This window comes from Notothenia coriiceps, unplaced genomic scaffold, assembly GCF_000735185.1.
Source record: "Notothenia coriiceps isolate Sejong01 unplaced genomic scaffold, NC01 NC01_scaffold00004102, whole genome shotgun sequence".
Classification (NCBI taxonomy): Eukaryota; Metazoa; Chordata; class Actinopteri; order Perciformes; family Nototheniidae; genus Notothenia; species Notothenia coriiceps.
Genome location: NW_011336803.1, coordinates 10776 through 32580, shown reverse-complemented (window position 1 = coordinate 32580; position 21805 = coordinate 10776). Strand labels below are relative to the sequence as shown.

Here is a 21805-nt window from a genome sequence, read left to right as displayed (position 1 = left end):
TACATATACCCTGCTAAGGTGCAGGACATCTCTTATTGGTTGACTAATCACAACAGAGCTGGCCAGCTAACCAATCAGAGTAGACTGGGCTCTGGTTTCAGACAGAGGGTGAAAAGATGAGAATAAGGCAGTATGAGAATAATAAAGGGCTTTTGGAACATTAAAGCACGTTAACATGTCACAGTAGAGGCACTAAATACAAATATGAAACCTTTAAGGTTTAAGGTGTTCACAAATATATATTCTGCATCACCTTTCTCTGTCCTGGCAGGAAAACATGAAGCAGACGGAGGAGCTTTCAAGAATCCTGCGGTCAACCCACGGCCATCTGGAATCAGAGCTGAGCAGAGCAGAAGCGGAAAAGATCCATCTGGATGCTCAGATTCAGGTCTGTGAACATTAACAACACACTTGAACTGTTGGAGGTAGACCTGTTGGTCCAACATAAGGACTTTAATTGGGTGCTGCTGTTGATATTACAAGTAGGGCTGCACAATTTATTTATATGATATCAAAATTGAAGTATGGACTAGTGATGTTCTCCCTGCGGAGATCCGCATCATCCCCACGCTTGACGCCCTCAAAAGGGCGCTCAAGACCCATCTGTTCACCAAGGCCTTTGGCCCCTAATCTATTTGTTGTTTTTGTCTGTCTGACTGGTTGTCTGATTGCCTTTTTATTTTGCCCTGTTCTTCCTTGTAAAAGCTATATAAATCTAAGCTATTATTATTATTATTATTAGTGCAATTTTCAAAATGCAGGAAATTAAAACATTTGTTTAAAGGTTCATTATCGCCTTCAAATCATTGTCTACAACCCTAACAAAACCTAAAGGTTTGGTATAAATCCTCTTTAAATTAATCATGATAATTGTAATATATTTTAAGATTATGTGAATAATGTTGCAAAAAAATATCTATATCGTAATTGGAATAGATCGACACAAAGTGTAAAACAATCATATACACTTTGCAAACAATTCCTGTTTCATTATACACATTGATATGAAAAAGCTTCTTTGATTGAACTTGGAAGTACCATATTAAGCAAGATAGTGACCCTACAGACTGGGGATTGATGTTTGCTAACTTTTGCTATTGATTGCTTTTATGAAATGTTACCCAGTCCTTCAGAATATAAAAATGTGGCTGCTCTTACTTGAGCCTTTTCATCGCTTTCAGACTGTTAGAGCAGCATATACGGCCTTAGATATTTAGAAAATCATTCAATAAGATGAAATAACTAAAGCTTAGGCCAGATTAAGATCCCATTTTACTTTATTTTATTTTAATTCTGACCTTTAAAGGTGAGATTTTTACGTTATCTGAAGATGGAAAGTATGACCAAACAGACTGTTTGTGTTGTTGTCCTTGTCGTTGCAATGTATTATATTGTTTTGCTTTGTATCGTACTACTTTAACATGACACTGTCAACAATGACTGCTTTGCCATTGCTGTCAATTTGTTTGAAAAATCCATGAACAAAGATAGTCCAAATCTGTCTGAGAAATGTAGTGAATTAAAAAGTACAATATCTTTCTCTAAAATGTAGAGAAGTAGAAGAAAAAAAGTGTCATGAAAAGAAAACTCCAGTGAAGAATCGCTGGATGTGAAAGTGTGTTTCCCACTCTGTGTGGAGCAGAGGATGCAGCAGAGCCAGGAGCTGCAGCAGGAGGAGCTGCACACTCAGCAGGAGGAGCTGCAGACCCTGAGGCAGCGGAGAGGCGAGGAGCAGGAGGAGCAGGAGCGGCAGGACCAGGAGGACCAGGAGGAGCTGACCCAGAAGGCCGAGCGAGCGGAGGAGAACACCAGGCAGCTCGCAGAGAAAGTGCAGGAGAAGGTCAGCATTGAGAAGTATCACAGTGTACACAACAAGGTCTGTTTGCTTAGGTACCATGGTTTTACACAATAGGAGGAATTAAGTTGTAAACATAAAACTACCTTAAGAGCTATTTAAAAAAACCTATAACCAGGTTAAAATATGAAAATAACTTATTAAGAATTTAAATATACAACAAAGGTCAGTACAGTACATCATATCTGTGAAATAACTTAAAAGCATAGGTGCGAGAAGTATTCAGATATTTGACTTAAAGTAAGTAAAAGTAGAAGTACCAGAGTGTAGGAATACTCTGTGACGAGTAAAAGTCCTGCATTAAAGGTCCCATCATATGGACAGAGAGTGAATACACATACTATACAGAGATGCTGTATGAGAAACCAATGTGATTTTGGAATATTGAACAATGTAAATCTATTCTAGTATACCTCAACAATGGAATTATGATCAGTAGAAATGGCCATGACATGGGACCTTTGAAAATGTTAGTCAAGTGAAAGTACAACAGTATTAGCATCAAAATATACTTAAAGTACCAAAAGTAAAAGTACTCATTATGCAGATTGGTCTATTTCAGAATTATATATATCATATGTTTTGATTATAATGATTGAACATTAAAGTGTTCTCAAAGCTGGTAAAGGTGCAGCTAGTTTGAATGACTTTGTATACTGCAGGGTAGCTTGTGGATTTACTCCAGGTGGAACTAAAGTCTGATTTAACACTTGATTATATTTCACATCATTCATCCAGATCTGTGAAGTAACTAAAGGTATTAAATACATAGTGGAGTAATTATACATGATTTACCTCTGAATTGTAGTGGAGTAGAAGTACAAAGTTGCATAAAATGGAAATACTCAAGTAAAGTACAAGTCCCTCTAAATTGTACTTTAGTACAGTACTTGAGTTCATGTACTTAGTTACTTACCACCTCTACCCTGTGTTTTGTTTCAGGAATCCCAGTTGGCCCAGGCTCTGTCCACATCCAGGGACTGGAGCCTCCGCTGCTCCAGAGAGGCTGCCGCTAAAGCCCAGCTGGAGGAGCACGTCTCTGCTCTCAGATTGTGAGAACATGTCAGACACAAATGTATTCTTGTTTCTGTGAATATCAGTATGCACAGCAGAAAGCTCCTTAAAACCACTTCATATTTCTTCTTTTTTTTGAGGATTTCTCATGATAGAACTTAGATTTGTGACTTTAAAGTGAAGACAGAATTTAGGTCAGCACTTCAAGACACAGTTACAGTCTATTCACAAAATAGAACTGGTTTAATGGATTAATTAATTCTTGCTGGAACACACAAAGAAGAAGAAAATAATCCCCATGATAAAAAATCAAAATTATGCGATGTGAAAAAAAAAAAAATATAATATATATATTATAAATTATAAAAACTATATTATTATAAATATATGCAAATATGATTGTGAGTACCGTAATTTTCGGACTATAAGCCGCGCCTTTTTCCCTATTTTTCGACGCTGCGGCTTATATAACGGTGCGGCTAATCTATGGATTTTTACAGCTAACGGCCAACACCTTTAACTCTATGGGCTCTTTGGCCGGTCCGCGGACCCCCACCTTTAAGTGGCGGGTTCCAGCTGGAAAAGCTGGAGGCCGGAAAAGAGTGAGACAGGTAGCGCGCAAAAGTAAAAGTGGAACCGAGAGTGGTATGCCGCTGCTGCGGCTTATATTCAGGTGCGGCTTATAGTCCGAAAATTACAGTATATAAGTATATAATTAAATATCAAATCACCTTTTTTTTTTTTTTTTAAAGCTGACTTTCATAGAGGTCTTTCTGCAACCTGAAAGCGTGAAAGACCATTTAGAAATATATGATGTACCAAATCAGACTTCTTTGAAGGAGACACATAACTTTAGAACAAGGTTTACAGGCCTGTTTCCCTCCCAGTCAAGTGACGGAGCTGAGCTCTCACCGTCTCGCGGTGGAGGTGGGGAGTCGGGCGGAGGAGGAGGAGTTCAGGGAGCAGCTTCATCATCTCAGTGCTGAAAACACCTCCATCAATGTGGACAACCAAAGACTCAAGGTACCTTTTAGAAATCTCCCCAGAGGATTTGAGTCTCTCACAACTTCAAATCACATAAGGCGGTGTTCAAGCATTCATCATTAAAAGCCCAGTATTCATCGCATTATTCTATTAGGAATAATAACATGTTTCTAGGTCAATGTCCTATCAATGGAGCCTTTTACTGTTTTATTTAAAGGTCTCCTACTATACTATTTTTAGGCATATATTATAGGTCTCAGATATATAAAAACATGTCTATGAAGTGTTTTGCTCAAAATACCAAACAGATCACCCATTCTAGCCATGCCTCATACGCCTCGATTTCAGCCCTGTTACTAAAGTGCTGATTCTGGGTCCGTAGCTTTAGAAAAAAAAAGAGAGGAGAGCTCATACAGGAGAATTCTACCCATATACTCAGCTAAATGCTGCCGTGATTAAACGCCATATTATGTCAAAAAGTGCATTTTGCATAATAGGGGACCTTTTTAAAGAGCAACTTGCAGCTTTTTTTTTACTACATTTATGCTTAACCTTGCCTGAAAATTACAATTAAAAATGTTAATGCAGGATTTGATATGTTAAGAATTAAGGGCAGGAATTCAGAGGAAAAGGAGCCGTTTTGACCTCTGCTACTAAAAACTGCTTTTTTTTAACGTCATACGTCAAACGCGTCATATTACGTCACATGGGGGAGTTAACTTTCTCGGACTCGTTCTCTGCCCAATCCGCGGTAGTAGTTTGTAGTTGGTTTGAGCGGTTGTGATTTAGTGAGCTGGTATTTTTTCGGTAATTTTACATTGCATTTCACCATTTGTAATCATGGTTAGCTTGTGTTTGTGCAGGTTGCACAAACTCAAGCCTGTCAGGGAATCGAGTCCACAGTTTCCCTCACGGGAAAAGGACCGGAGCTAGCGTTCGTTCCTGGGTGCGTTGTGCATCCACCTCCCTGCAGCACATACTCTCCACAGCTTTATCAGGAAACCGTATTACTTCTCTCTCCCCCCCCCCTTCGCTGCTCTCTCTCTCCCCCCTTCGCTGCTCTCTCTCCCCTCCGGTATACGGCACCGTAAGACGTAGTGTGTGGAGTTGCATTAGGTAACGCTGGGGTGGCTGTACTGCTCCAGCCGTCTCCTTTGTGTTTGTTTGTTTCCCCCTGTTTGTGTGGGCGTGGTGGCTGTCACTCCTGGCTCCCGGCTCAACCTCCACTCACCTGCTGCAATCAGCTGTGCACCCTCCCCGACTACACACCTGCTTTCCATCAAGCCATTTACAACGNAATGCAATGTAAAATTACAGAAAAAATACCAGCTCACTAAATCACAACCGCTCAAACCAACTACAAACTACTACCGCGGATTGGGCAGAGAACAAGTCCGAGAAAGTTGCTCCCCCATGTGACGTAATATGACGCGTTTGACGTATGACGTTAAAAAAAAGCAGTTTTTAGTAGCAGAGCTCAAAACGGCTCCTTTTCCTCTGAATTCCTGCCCTTAAGTCTTGTAAAACATATCAAATCCTGCATTAACATTTTTTTATTGTAATTTTCAGGCAAGGTTAAGCATAAATGTAGTAAGTTGCTCTTTAAGGACTGCCCGATGGCCCAGGGCCATCTAGTATTTAGCTCAGGCAATGAAGCCTGCTGGTTGCCCGATCGGGCAATCTATTATACCAGTAGCCTATCATGCAGCTCGCGGATCCAGTAATGAGGGACCCGACAGTAAAACTAAACATCTATAACTAGTTTAGGTAGTTTGAGAGGTAATTAAAATAGCTACGTGTGATATTCTAACCTGAAGTGTGTGTTTTGTCCGCTCACCGCTGCATGTGATCATGCAGAGCTGCGTGTCGACTCGTCAGCAGCAGCTGATCTCTCTCTCCCGTCAGATTAGTCGTTCAGATCCAGCTAGTTCTAGCTAATGATATGACTACCCGCTTATTAAAAGACACCTAAACAATAAGTGTCGCTATGCAACTGGGTGAGGCCACAAAGTATATCGCAGCATTATGCATTTGTTTACATGCCCACCGGAACCCCGAGGCATTACCAACAGATCAACGCACAATCAACCCANTGGTGAGTGACCGGCGTTAGCATGTTAGCTAACGTCAGTCACATCACAACATCAATACTACTTTAGTTATAGCCTGATATATGATTGCTAACTTTACAATGTTGTGATGTGACTGACGTTAGCTAACATGCTAACGCCGGTCACTCACCAAGACAGCTGCTCTGTTCTCCACTGGTTCTCCACACACCAAAGCTCCATTTCTCTCCGATGGCCGTTATTTTTTCTAATCCTCGGCTGCTCCTGGTCTCTTGGACGCCTAGCAGGCTCATAATTATAATCATATGCATTCGAATATATATTTTCAACCTCTTCTGTGTCAAAACTAGCATTGTGTCCATGTTTATTCATACGTTAGACCGGCCGCTCTCCCCCTTGTTTCCCCCATGTTACGTCACACGCGGGAGGTCACGTGCGGAGGCTTTTTTATGCGGAAGTGAAAATGTCTTACTAAAACGACGCCAGATGTCAGTGTAGTGTATATTTCTGTATATTTTTGGGAAAATCTAGTGTATTCATCATTTTCCTACACATTTATTCACTGGTGTCTCTAACCTGCAAGTTGCTCTTTAAAGCTATTATGGTTTTCAAAGTTTTGGAAAGCTTTTTACGGTTTCCTTATTTCTGTGCCGTGTTTAGGGTCACTTAACATACGCTGAGGAGAAGCTCGGAGCGCTGCAGTCTGAAGCCCGTCGGATGAAGTCGTCAATTAAAAAGCAGGAACAACTGGTGGAGAAATACAAGAAGAAGGTAAAGTCAAGTTCTGAGTGACGAGCTCCAGAGAGATTCCAATCAGCTAACCAAATATCTGCACCATGCACAGATTCACTTTAAGGTTTTTATAAGTCCTTGGATGCAAAGGGAACAACAAAATACCTCAGAATAAGTTTAAGAAAACGATTGGATATTAATTATTATGTTTTGTTTCTCACACAAATGTAATCCGCCAAACAATTCAAAATGCACAATACAGGAGAGCAATATATCTAATTAAAGTAAGATATACAAAACATTGAGTGAGAAACACTAAAATATTCGAAATAAGTAGAAATATGTATAATAATCAAAACTAAAGAAATTAAAAATTTAAAAAATGCTTTAAATACATAAAAAAATACCAAAACATTCAATCTGTTCAATAGGCCTTTTAATTTGGGTTATATTATATTACAAGAAACTGTTAAATGTTTAAACATTTAGCAAGCATAGAATTATATATAATCAAAACAATATGTAAAAGGGGGTTTTAACCTTAAAAAAAGTATGTTTTTCAAAACAAAAATGTCCCAATAAAGTAAAAGAAAAGTTAACCACATAGTTTAGGGATTATAAAATAAGCTATATAGACAATAAAAGTATTGAAGATTAGACAACATACAGTTCACACACACTACACAAATCATAACTAGGTTGATTGATCTTCCCCTGTCGTGTAGTCTATTAAAATATCATGGCAGAGCACGAGACTCAGTAGTGCTAACTTGGAAAGGTTGCTAAGGGTTGAAAGCTGAGTGCTTTTAAACTGCACTGTGATGAAGTGACGTCCTTCTCCTCCATGCAGGTCCAGCAGGTGCGTCTGGAGTCGGAGGAGAGCCTCCTGAAGCTGGAGACAACCCAGAGGGAGGCGCGGGAGGTGAAGCTGAGCCTGGAGAGGGGGACGGAGCAGGTGAGGAGGGGGCTGCTGGGCCGGCTCAGAGAGCTGGAGGCGCTGCCCGACAGACTGCGCAGGGCGGAGCAGCAGCTCAGAGACGCCCAGCAGGAGGCAGAGGACCAACAGCGGAGGAACGTGGAGCACAACTCCGCCCTCTCTGAAGTCAGATACAAGGTACTCCAGATCCCTTTATATACATCATTATACTAACTGGCTCTAACTGGTATATACTTAAATATCCTTCCCTACCAGCAGCCGAACCCTTTTAAACTGTTCAATTCAGCACTAATATCTTATTCATACTCATACAACACTGTATATATTGTACATGTAATATATTGTAGTATAATGTGATAAATTGCACATTTTCTTTTTACATTCTTTATTTGATTTGATGTCATTATAAAATCAAGACACTGTCAAGAAACCCAATATTCCCGGGATAAATAAAGTATTCTGATTCTGATAGCATGGGATGGGAGGGTAACTTTGAAAATGTATTCTTAAATAATTATTTCCCATTCAATAAAAATCATAGACCTTTTCCAAGTATTGCTATATTAGAGTCATGTTATTAATCTTCTATCTTTTTATTTGTGATAATATGTTCTGAGAAACCGAATAGCCAATAGCTCTACCAAGTGATCTAAACAGGGGCCCAAGTTATAGAGCTACTTAATACGAGTTCTTTTGTTTTAGTGTCACAGCCGAGGCGATATTTGCCTGATATGAATTTTGTTTTTGTTTTGCCATCCAATTGCACAGAGCGAAATGAATAGAATGCAGATGTTAATTTCTTCGTGTAAACGTGCCCTAAAGCATTTCTTCAGCAGAGAAAAATATTTTGGAGCAAATAGAAAGGCAAGTGTTACATAGTGATGTCACTATGTAACGGAAGTAAACAAAGAAGTTCAATGGAGGTGTTTCAAACTGCCTTTGCAGACCATTTAAATGCACAAAATCCTATATAACACACTACAGGGAAGGGAAAACCCAAAAAGCACAATAGGGCCCCTTTAACTGCAAGTGATGTCGGCTGACACAATTATTTAACCCCTAAGTTTCCTGAGTTTTTTGCAAACAAGTCTTCTGTTCCCAATTGGCATTCTTGTAAATATTAACACAGTCGTACAATTCTGGCTACAGGTAATATACATGTAAGAGAATCACTCGTTTAAAGGTCATGCTTGAACTGCATATTATTCTTAGTACAAACTGTAATTAAAAAGATTTACTTACTTCTCCACAGTCATTCTTTGCAAAAAAACGTTTATTTCCTGGAAGTTTCATGTAGTATGTATGCATGGATGTGTATTTATATTTTTTCCATGATTTGGGGTATTTCACCTTTATTTTAAAGCTGATAGTATAGACTCTGGGAACAGGAAATGAAACGAGAGGCCTGCAACAGAGGTGCAGGTTCGTGGCTGGAATCGAACTGTAGCAGTGCTGTTGTATTTTCAGAGATTGGCACTTCATGGAGGGGGTTAGTATCATCAGAACTGATCATTAATTGTGTTTCTTCACAGGTGGAACAGCAAGGCGCTCAACTGGAGATGTTGCAGCAGAGGAACCTGCTTCTGCAGGAGGAAAACAATGTCCTCAAAGAAAAAACTCACAACTTTGAGAGGTACGGACATTTATAGAATGACCTTTACCAAATGAATATATACAGATAAAAAAACATCTGGACATCAGTATGTAAACATCACTACCTCAGTGTAGCATCACACCTAATCCGTGACAATGGATTCATTTGCTTTAAAGCTCCCCTATTCTCCGCCTTTCAGTTTGCAGCAGCTGATAGCTGGAATATCATACAAAAAACCTTGAAGATGGAGACCTTTATCTCCCCCCGCTCCTTCAGGGACACTATTACAAACACATGCAGCTGCTTCGCCTTTTGCTCACTACCAATAGGCGCTTTCACACCAAGTACTTTTCCCAGGAATAGTTCCCGTAACTTAATTCCCCGGAACTCTTTAATTCCTGAACTATCTAGTACAGGGGTCGGCAACCCCTGGCACGCGCGCCAGCATTGGCACGCGGCACCGTAACCAGTGGCACACTAGGAATAAGTGGAATAATTGTGCAAAATATTTAAATTGTATTTTCGGATCCTGAACGAGACCGCCGCCAGAGCGCGTCTCCCCGTTACCTGCAGAAGGAAGCCATGCACGCAACGCAGCCCCGCTCTCTTTATCTCCAGGTGACTTTCTGCCGCTTTCCTCCGTGGTGCAGTGCTGATCGTTTCACCACAGAAGAAAGCACTTCACTAATTGCAGTACCCATAAGGAGCTGTACAAATGCNCGTTGATAATTCTCGATTGTTGGCACGCTGATAACATTTTTTTTTTTTAAATGGCACTTCATATCAAAAAGGTTGCCGACCCCTGATCTAGTAGATCGCGTTCACACTGCCTGAGGGAGGATTAAACAAATGAAGCCGCTGACGTCGCTTCTTCTTCTTCTGATTTGAGTTTACTGGCAGGCCGCAAACAACTTAACGGCGTATACTGCCACCCGAAGTCCCCGGGTAAATCGCCAGAAGCGCCGACACCTCCTCATCGCTCCACCGTTCCCATGTTTTATTTTGTGTTGCCATAAGTTAGTTTCTCTCCGTTGCTGCGCTGGGCTAATGCTAATAATGCTAATGCAAGCAAATAAAATGGAGGCTTCACAAAACCTTTCAGAGCAATTTGCCCAGCCAATCAGAAATTGAAACCTTTTCCTCCCCAGGAAAGTACCACCTCTCTAGCAGGGACTGAAAAGGGGTGAGAAGGTTCCCGAGAACTAGGTTCTAGTTCCAGATCTTTTTGGTGTGAACGCAAAATCCCAGGAACCAGCGGAACTATTCCTGGGAAAAGTACTCCGGTGTGAAAGTGCCTTATGTCTTGACCTCTCCTATAGTATGCATTACCATGAAGGAATGATTGAATGGATGAATGTTCTATATTATTTTAATGACTGATTGAACTCCAGCAGTATTATTTTAGATATGTTATATGTTTAACTGCTATCTCTGCTCTGTGTCATTGTGTTGTCTCCTGGGTTCTGTAGTGCTCGGAGTCTGTCTTTTTATTTTCTCCCTCCTTTTGCCTCCTGTCAGGTCATCATTGAAAATAAGAATTTGTTCTTAATTGATTTTCCTGGCTAAATAAAGGTTATACTACTACTACTACTACTACTACTATTTATACTCTTTTGCCTCAATATATTATAGTTTTCAGTTATATACAAAATGTCTCTGAAAGGTTTGACTCGAAATACCAAACAAATCGTGCATTGTAGCGTCCCATAATCCCCTCTGTGCCAGCCCTGTTTCCAAAGTGCTGATTCTCTGTCTTTTACTTTAGATGAAAATAAGGAGCCACTCCCGACGCCCCTCTGAGAGATATTTGGTTACAAAGAACGCAATGGTGCTCTAGGAGGAGATTCAAGGGATAAGGTTGTCGGATGTTACCTTGGTTGGTTATTGGCTAATGGTTACACAAGCCAAAACATCATTATGACATCATAAAATGCCCAAAATCTGATCAGCTCATTTTCAGACAGGTTTTTATATAAATGGATCAGGACAAAAAGTGAGCAAATATTTTTTCCTGAATCTTTCAGAATCTCTGAGGGGACATGTATGTATGTATGTATGTGTGTATACAAGACATGGAAAAGTGGATTTTGCATAATATGTGACCTTTAACTTAGGTAAGAAATTGCACAGTTAGCAGACAGGGTCACCACTGTAGGAACACGGAGTACAGAGGGTCTTTATAGGGGAACAATTTTCCAAACTGCAGCTGTAGCTGCAGCATTGTGTTATTTGTTGCAGGAGGCTGGAGGACTTGACGGTAGAAAACCAAGAGATGTCTGAGGCTCTGCCATCAAAGGAGGCCAGTCTTCGCAGCGTTCAGAAGCAGCTGGAGGAGAAGAGCCACGAGGTCAGCTTCCTGTCCCGACAGCTGCAGACAACTCTGGACGACGCACAGAGACAGGTCTGAGACAGACAGACCCTTTTTACACCGTCCCTACACTTGTTACAGTCCTGACTGTTGCCTATCCCGCTTTTTCAGAATCAGAAAACGTTATTTATTACAGTGGAAATTGGGTTTTGTAGCAGTTTCTCCATTATAGAATAAAAGATAATACAAAAAAATGTATTTAAATGCAAGAAGTTAAAGTAAAAATGTTCATAAAAAAGATAAAATAAACCTATATATTAAAGTAAAAGAAATACAAATATTTATATAAACAAAAGAATGTCCAAAATAGATAAAATAAATATTTATATAAAGATAAGAAGTTAGTGTACAATGAGGGATAAAATAATATAACAATGTTTATATATGCATTTCAAGGCTGGAATTACTAGTTTGGGACTATTAAGTGAATGTGGCCTTAGTAAAACTTTGACAAAGACCAATTGGGGAGGCTGTGAAATGTACAGGGACCAAGGTTTAAGTTACACCACAAAAGACCCTCCATGTTTGTGTGGTTTGATTGAAATATTTTGATCTAATTCTATTCTATCTGAGCTGATGTTGTATTAAAATAAATGACATGCAATGTTCAATCCAGAGGACCCTTCCTCAAGTTTCTAAACACTTGACACATATAAAAAAAAAAGACTGCATTTGGTAGACACAAACATTTTGTTTTTTAGAATATACTGGATGTCCTTAATAAATTACAAGGGGTACACTGAACACGTTCTCCTCCTTGAAGGTGGACGCCAGCATGCAGAAGGTTCTGGTCAAAGAGAGAGCGTCTCAGTCTAAAGCTTTGGACCTGCAGAGCCAGCTGAGCCGAGCCAAAACAGAGCAGAGTCAGCTGCAGCGGAGCAAGGAGGAGGTATGTCTCAATGTCTTTGGAATTTCATGTTGGACATACAAACCGTTAATTCTCATGTGTTTCTATTTTCTTTCAGATGGAGCGTCGTTTCCAGAGTCAGCTGCAGAACATTAAGGACAGACTGGAGCAGTCCGACTCTACTAACCGCAGTCTGCAGAACTATGTACATTTTCTCAAAACCTCATATGGGAACGTGTTCGGTGACTCTTCACTTGCAAGCTGACCAGAATTCATCCATTCCCAAAGCATTGTAGTATATATAAGTGACATTATTTTTTACTTAAGAGTTTTATAGTATCAATTAAATGTTTTTAAACATCATTGTTGTCTGAAATGAATTTATATTCTTCCATTAAAAAAATGCCTTCACAATTGTTGATTCTGAGGACAATTTTAGAAAAAAAAGTTTTTTTTAATGTATTTAGAAACTCTTTCAGTTATAGCGACACTCAGTATGCGTATGTGTTGCATCTACCAGCAGGTACTCAGGGACACTAGCTGAGGCGACCATCTTTGTGGTCCATCACCTCTAACGAAACATTCCAATACAATATACATTTACAGAGCAATATTTCAACTGTTTTATAGCCTCTCCTGTAAAGTAAGGGTACATACTGCTAAAGTCTCACATTATGTACATAAATAAACTACTTTAGGTTTGAGTTAGGCCAAGTGGGAACACATTGAATTTGGCATGTTGGAAACAAATGTCTTAATTATAAAATAAAAGAAGAGTCTTTTAAACATACATAGAATATACTGCAAAAAAGACATTGGAAAGACTTAAAATGCAAAATAAATAAAAGGAAAAATGGGTATTTTAATATATTTCAAAGGTGATGTAGCCTAATGAAAAGATAATTTGTTTTTGGTACAGTACATTTTTGGGGGGGAAATAGACATCCATAAGAAGATATGAACTGACGTTTACTAGGGACCGATATGGCAACATCATGAATAGAGTGGTGCAGTGATGACATTTTTGTAGGCCGACCCGAAGTAAACTGCAAGTGTTCCCTCGACAAAAAGCAACGGGATTTACAAATTATAAATCTAATCGCCAGAAGCAAATTGCTAACGTTATGCTATAACTGAACAACAGCTGACTACAGCAGGGTCGCACGACTTAAACGTCACGTTTTCACCTTGTATTTGAATTTTGCGCGCTTGCATATTTAAAAAAAGCATTTCCTTTTAGCCACACTGAATTTAACTGGAAGTCAGGACTTTCAATTACCAGTCTGATATCGTTTTACAAAGATGACAAACAGAGTGTAGATAGAGGAGAGAACCACTACAAGTCAGGACACGTACAGCAGTGCAGCCTAGATGAAGGTGTACTTACCGTTTTGTCAGCGCTAGCATGAGGGACAAGGTCTATAGAGTGTCGGTGAGTAGTGATAGCAAGAAAGGGAAGAGTACCGTTAACCTAGAGTTCATTTATTCACATTAGTGACATTAATTCAATCAACTAATCAATTTGATGTGTCACATGAAATCTGTATTACAATTATTACACACCAGAAAACTCATTCTCGATATCCATTTGCTTGGGCATAGCAATTGTGATGTCCGTACAATCCAATATCATTCTGCGGATGAGCCGCAATGAAGAAGGCAAGCTGGTTTTATTTTTCTCGCGGCTGGGAACAGTTATCATTGTCTCCTTAAAAAGTAATTTGTGGAGAATGTCTATAAATGTACCGATCACATTTCTGACAGTGGTTATACTGCAGTGAAAGAGTGCAGCCAGATGAAGGTGTGTGTAACTATGACGCAGTTTCATGAGGGTAATGAAAACTTGGTCTTCAAGACTCAGTGTTTTGGGGCTCCAACCTTCTGGGTATGTAATGGAACCCTCAAAACGAGCAACATACTCACACACAGATCTGAACGTGTCTCTATCTGGCAATCCTGTCTCCATCCGAAGAACCTTTTCACTCAGCTGAGAGGCAGAATACATGTCACGGCAGTAACTCTCCTTATCTTTGAGGGACTTCAACTCTGCCTTGGACTCCTCTAGCTGGATCTCTAGCTGCATTCTGTGTCTTTGCTCAGATTGAAGTTTTTCTTCTACCGTTTCACTGGTGGTTTGCTCCTCATAATCATCATCCTCCTCAGATAGTGGTCGAAGATACTCATTAGTACATGGATCTGCTTCCTCCTCAGTCATTAGACACGTAGCTTCTTCCTTTATTCCATGAATTTGAGTGTCATTCCCTCTCAGACAGTAGGAATGATCTTCTCTATTTAGTTTGACAACATTCTGGGCTACAAATAAAACAGGCATTTTTCCCTTTCCTTTAGGAAAATGACAGCTGCAGATTCGGGAATGGGCACCGGGCTTCCTGTCAGCTCGTCTGTTAGGAGAAAAATGTTCGAGATATCAAATATTAGTTTCATGGAAGTTACACCGTCACATATAAGAGCACACATATCTGACAGTTGCAAACTATATAAATTATTGAAATGCTCCAACCATTAACAGTTTAAGACATACAGTACATAGGCTAAAAACAAAACATCTAAAGATATAACCTTGCACTTTGATAAGTCTCGTATACATTTTCACTATTTTAACATTTTTATAGATCAAAATTGAAATGAAGAAATAAATGGTAAATTAATCCATAATGAAAATAGGGGTCAGCTGCTACACTAATTATAATAGTTATATTTCTTAATTAGTTCAATATGTCAACTAATTTCCCTGACAATATTTAGTTACATGGTGAAACGTTATGCTGCTTGAACTAATTCGACTTATAAGCCACACAGGTTTTAATAGGATTTATTAATTATCTGGCTGGCAGAGAACTCACTGCTTTCTCTTGGAATAAAGCCACATTGTACATTTATATAATCTGTTCAATATTCTATCTGTCTGTCTGTATGTGTATGTCTGCATACATACATACATACATACATATGTATAACACCTTGGTAAATTCAACATGTATATTTTCTACTGTCTTGTTTATTTCTTGTCTTGAATTTTTATTGTGCAATGCCATGTCTTTTTTATGGAGCCCCTAAGCCTAAAGGTTCATGGAAGAAGAAGAAAAGGTATCTCATGCCCACGATATACTTTCTCGTTCGCACAAGATACTTTGTTATGGTTAGACACATCAAACTGCCCGATTATTACGCCATTTTATTTGTTTTATGAATGAATAGGATGTTCGGTCGCCAGGGAGTCTGTTTGTTTGTGTGTGTGGGCATTTGTTTTCAGAATACATTAGGCTTGTTTGAGATGAGCTGCGGCTCGCCTCGAAAGTAGACGAGAATAGCCGATCGCAGCCGGGGGAGGTCTCAAAAACCTCATCTGAAGTCGGCTTCTTCTTCTTATCTCCGTTTTTTGGTGGATTGCAAACAACTTTAAGGTGCATACCGCCACCTCCGGAGTCGGCTTGCATTTATAAAGAATGCACAAATGTGTTTAATCGTTAATGTCAGATATGTAATAAGTAAATACATTTGTTCCTGCTCAAGATTAGATTCAACTTTATTGTTATTGCACATATTACAGGTACCGAGACAACGAAATGCAGTTTAGCTTCTAACCAGGAGTGCAACAAGCAGTAAAGTGAAAAGTAATGTACACAATCTACAGAATAAAAGATGAATTGAATGATGAATAAACAGTGAGGGGTATGAATACACTAGCACGCAGCAGCAGCCTGTGAGCAGTATGAACAGTGTGTATGAATATGCTGAGATATATAAAGTATGAAAACGGGAAGCAGTGCAAGTATAGTATACAATATATAGATATTCATTTCATGATGATAAACATTGTGGAACAAACAAATGACCAGACCGTTCACCAGCCCCCCACCCCCCATGTTGATGTGTACTCTTTGTTTAAAACGAATTGGCCATCGGAATGTGTGGAGGAATTCCCCCAAGGGGGATGGTCGCATTCCACAGCTCTCCCCCCCGGCCAAGACACACATTGAGTCCAGAAAATGAATGTTATTAAGAGCTGTAAATATAATAAGCCATTCTTCTCTTGCATACATATATTGTCTCCAGACATGCATATATTATGTTTAATATTAAATGTAAACATTGAATGAATCTGCATGAGAGCAAAATGTATAAATATGAGCATTAAAATATATGAATATGAGAACAAAATGCATGAATGTGTGAGTGACAATATGTGAATGTGTGCTGTCCGATAGTCCACCATTTCCACCGGAAATATCAAACATTTAATAAAAGTAAAAAAGAATGAACAAGACTTAACGTATTAATAATAATTTATTATATTTATTCCGTTTGGATGTAGGATTTTTGACTTTGTTTAGAGCAGTGATCTTCTCTGCAGCAGAGAGCTAAGCGCTGTCAGACCGGACCTAACCCTGAAAAGTATTATCATCTGAAATTAATCATTATGTTATTATATATACACATTATGTACAATAATATGTATATCTTCGTCTCTCTCCATTTCCTGCAGTCTCTCTTCGGTTCCCGCCGTCCCTCTTCGTCTCTTTTCGTCTCGCTTCGTATCACTCCGTTTACCTGATTACCTCACCCCTTCCCTGGTAAATACATCCTGTTGAGCAGTTTCCAGTATTTTCCGTTTCGTAAAATGATAAAATACGGTGAAGATATTAAAATTAGGGCCGGGACTTTAACGCGTCATACTTTTGAAATGGTATTAACTTTATATCATAGTAATCTCCGTGATTTACTGGGGTCTTTTTGCATGAAACAAAGACTGGCATATCGTTTCAAGCCAGTAGTTTCGACAGAAACACACGGCAATGTTGTCCTGACTGTTGTTTTTACTGCGGCACGTCTTGAACAGGTCATGTGTCTGATCACGCGGTGAACCTGTGAACTCAAGGGTTAATGGATTCATACATATAAGTATTGTTACAACTTGTATTTAGAAATACTCTGTTGTAATCTTATTGATGCGCATAAATGTGTTCTATCTATGCAATGTGGGCTCTGCTATAATGGGTATGTGGGTGGTATTGGAGCTTAGATAATCACATACATTAGATATATGATATGAAAGTACTGACAGCCGTCATCGTGATTTTATAGTTTCTGATTGGATATATAATACTATAGATGATTTAGATACATATGATGAGTTAAATTTTAATTACATCTATGACTTACTGTTCACTCTCACTACTGTGATAAAAGACCACAACAGTTGCATTACAAGGTGTATACAGCTGCATAAAGAGAAAGTGTTTGAATGCGTACTTTAACAGGTCTATGATCTAAACAGTATATAGACAATGAGTTGGATCATGACTTTAATACATTGAAACCTCGAGTGTTTCGTCAACTTCAATATTCAGCAAACAATACGTTCTGCATACAGTAGTGTGACACTGCTGAGTGTTGCACGGCAGATTACGGTCTAGCTGTACTCAGGAATATACAATATATGAGAACAAAACAGTATTTGTGAATGAAGCGCCATACTCATGATTAAATCCAAGTATTAGAAAACAAAATGGAGAACTTGGGCCAACGCCTCTAGCAATCTTGGCAACACCCCCAGCCACTGAGCATCAGAATAGAGGTTTTTGACTTGGACGCACACACATGTGAGTCTATCTGGAGTGAATAATATGTCAGGTGAAGAGGACACAAGTATCATAAAGTCGAAATGCACTCTTATTAGGATTAAATTTTATCACTATAAGCTTTATCAAAAAGGAAAAGAAGATATAAGACAGATAATCATTAAAAACGGATAGGCTGTCTGCCGCCCGAACCAACTAGAGAGACATATAACACACAAATGATAGAGAGACAAATATAGAAATAAGAAGAGCATACTAGAGCATTCCCAATTAAACTGTACTCTGTTAGAGACGGTCTAGGAAAAAAAAACAAACAACCCATAGACATCATCATGAGAACAGCAAAAAAAATGCACCAAAATAAGAGACAGATTAGAAAGAAATATAAATGAATTAACATAAATATAAAAGAGATAAACAAAAGATGAAGCGAACACTGCCACCATTAAGGGAATTAGAAATAGGCAAGAAGGAATAATTTTAACTTCTATCCCTGTGTTCTATAGGGAGCCAGTGTTAGCTGTGTAAGGCAGCCAGAACAGGAGTAATGTGCGTCCCTTTTCTTAACTCTGGTTAATACCGAGCTGCAGCATTGTTGAATCGCTGAAGCGACTTGCTGATTCTTGGTCACCCTGATAATAACGAGTTACAATAATCCAGTCCTAGAAGTACAAATGCATGGACTAGTTTCTCGGATCGTTTTGGAGGGCAAGATATGCCTAATTTTGGCATGTTGCGGTAGATGAGAAGTAGGCTTGTGTTGTGTGTTATTTTGTGTGTGTGTTAAGAGATAAATCCTGATCAAATATAACGAAAGATTCCTTACAGTCTCACGGAGGCCAAATTAATGCCATCCATTAACTAGTATATCTTTAGATGTTTGTTTCGGTAGAATATATTGGCGATACAATAACTTCAGTTGTTGGTGTCGTGTTACATCAAAAATTACAGGATTCCATCCCGTTTTTAAGTCCTTGAGGCAGTCTTGGAATTTTATTTAGGTGCATGATTGGTTTCATCAGGCTGATGCGATAACATATAGTTGAGTATCATCTGCATAACAGTGGAAAATTTACAGGAATGATCTCCTCATAATATTGCCTTAGCGGAGCATATATGGTGACAAAATAGGTCCAAGGACTGAGGCCCTGTGGCACTCCATGGCAAACGTTGCATGGAAGATTCACGTTGATACGTACAAACGGAGGCGTTCAGATTAGTAGATCAAAACAGCTAAAGCAGTTCCCTGTATGGCCAACTAGGTGGCTCTAGTTCTTGCAATTAGGATATCATTGGTATAGTTCAAAGTGTGCACTGAGATCGAGCAAAAACAAGGAATAGACAAGTCCTTGTCAGGAGGCTATAGAATTCATTTTTGACTTTAACCAGAGCTGTTTGTCTATGATGTGTTTTAAAGCCATGAACTTTTTGGGGGGAAATCTTCAATATAAATCATGTTTGTACACCACAACGGCGACGCTTCTCATATTGATGTAGAATAATTGGTGATTAAAATAGGTCAGTAAAACGTCGGGTGGCTTGTGAGAGTTTTACTGCCAAAACAAATGATGGGTAACTGGAGACATTATCATAATTTAAAGTGCTATTAATGGATAAAGCCTTAGTGGAATCGGTCTAGACAGTTGAGTTTTAGAAGAAAGAATCATTGAATTTAATTGTTCAAGGTTTATGGCTGAAAAAGGCATTCTAGTTTACCATCTAGGAATTTAGAAAGATAAGAGTTAAGTCGGCAGAGTGTAAGCGGGCTTAGGAGTATCTATATACAATAACTCAAACTAGATAAATATTACTAATAGTAGGATCGAATTAGGATGAGTACTATGGGATTTCTGTGTTTTAATTGTCTATGTTTTCTACTTAGCCGCTCAAGAGTGAGGACAATTTTTTCATTCAAGAACTAGAAATCACTTGGCTCTCGCCCGCTCCGTTGCTGTTATACTCTGGTCTATTTTCAGTACCGGTCCATATCGGGCTGTGGCTCTCTTGTCAAGCCTGCTTGTTGTTGGTTCGAGAAGAACAATGCTTACGGGTAGAGTTCTCAGTTTGTCTGATTTGTCGATCGTGACATCTACCATTTTAAGAGTGTAGGGTAAGTAGGACTGCGCTCCAGAAAAAAGCAGGCATGCCATACGTCTGTGTGACATACCTTTTCTTACTTAAGTTATTCTTGATATTATCATGAGATTAAGTATCCATAATGCCCTCATATTTAGAAACGACTGTCATTAGACAAGTTTAGTGCGCCAAGTCTTTTTCTCACTTTTTTGATCTTATCAAGTATTTTTCTTTTTGTCTTTGTTACTATACTCTTTTTGCTCTATTATTTGGCTGAATATGTTTCGGTAGAATATATTTGATCTGTGGAGCTATCTGAATCTATGTTGTTTTTAATTTATGTTTGCTCTACTTTTTGAGAAAGGGTGTGCCGAGCGAATAATCAGTTGACGTCTAATTTTATTACTGACAGTTCAGCCATACTGTCTGTAGCACTATCATATCCTATGTATGATCACATTGTGGAACAATAAAGAACCTTGGAAACCTTGAAACATGGACTGAAGCCTTGCCGTAAAGAAGTACAATCCCTTTGAGCAGCTAAAACCAGAGTAGGCGTGTTGTGGTAATTCATACATGACATATCATGAAGAAAATATACGAATATTCGTCTTGTGTCTCCTTAACTCTAACTATTGTAACGCCCCACTGCTCCTCCGCGTTAAGTATTGCCTGCGGACTCTTTCATTTATTTGGCTATCGCACTAAGATAGGTTTCTGCTGCAGGAGCTTTTGACTAATGCTTTTGTAAGTCTAGTAACGGTAGTTCAAAAGTTACCAACAACCATGGGTCGGGATAAAGCAGGGATTATGCGGTTCGACTATAAGGTTGTTGCGAAGATTTCTCAAAATTACTCTGTGAAGTCGACACGGTCCTTTTGAACTGTAATTCGGTCGTTGAACGCTAAGATGGAAGATGGCTTGGTGTATTTTACACTCAATCTCTCGACGCAAAATTCATCATAGTAAGACCTTTTCAACTGAAATTGACATATTGTATCAGACTTCTTAGGCAGATATCAATGATGCAAAACATGCGTAAGGCTATTTTTATCATTCCGTCAACATTGAATATTAAAGTCACCTACAGTAGATAATTACTATTATAATCTGTTTTAGTAATCTATAAGTTCGATAGAAAATTAGCAACGCAGTATAGTAGACATATTAGTGAATTCCTAGCAGGGCGTAGCTCCAAATAGCACTGTAACAAATAAGATTGGCTGCACAGTTTCCAGGTCGGATGCTAATAGGATTGAGAAAAGGAAGAGTGAGCGCGTTTCAAAGGCATTAAGGTATGAGTGTGTGAATACCATTTCTAGGGTGTTAGTAATTTGTTTGTGTGGTATAGGTATCAGTGCGTTGAGTCAAAGATGGGCTGGAAACTCACCTCCTCGGCCTGTGCCTGATGAGTATTGATATGCTGTGTGTGTGAGTGGTCATCTTCCACGGTTTTTTTTTTTTCACAAGTATTGTTATTGGGGCCATCAATCTTAAACATACAAATGTGACAGAAGATCACCCGATTTTTTTTATTTGTTTGAACAACGAAAACATGGCATAATAACATCCCCCCACCCCCTTACAAAACAAAACCGAAAAGGCGTCACAATATGAATATAAAAGAGGAGCAAATAAGTAAATAAAAAATACAAGAAGGATCATATAAAAGCACAGAAAATGTGATTAAAAAGATTCTCCACTGTGTATTGGCACATTCGCCTCT

The 21805-nt window shown here is 39.0% G+C and overlaps 2 protein-coding genes across 2 annotated transcripts; one reads left to right on the top strand and one right to left on the bottom strand.

Moving 5' to 3' along the window:
• Positions 1-217: 217 nt before the first annotated feature.
• Positions 218-12763, top strand: LOC104942024 (outer dense fiber protein 2-like). Its single transcript, XM_010767211.1, has 10 exons — positions 218-388; positions 1643-1840; positions 2798-2907; positions 3757-3892; positions 6583-6693; positions 7505-7768; positions 9124-9224; positions 11424-11586; positions 12317-12442; positions 12519-12763. Exons 1-10 carry the CDS (start codon positions 278-280, stop codon positions 12663-12665), a joined length of 1467 nt encoding a protein of 488 aa, XP_010765513.1. The 5' UTR covers positions 218-277; the 3' UTR covers positions 12666-12763.
• A 1103-nt stretch (positions 12764-13866) lies between these two features.
• On the bottom strand, positions 13867-14798 carry LOC104942023 (uncharacterized). The gene has a single exon (XM_010767210.1). It carries the CDS (start codon positions 14730-14732, stop codon positions 13956-13958), a length of 777 nt encoding a protein of 258 aa, XP_010765512.1. The 5' UTR covers positions 14733-14798; the 3' UTR covers positions 13867-13955.
• Positions 14799-21805: the final 7007 nt, after the last annotated feature.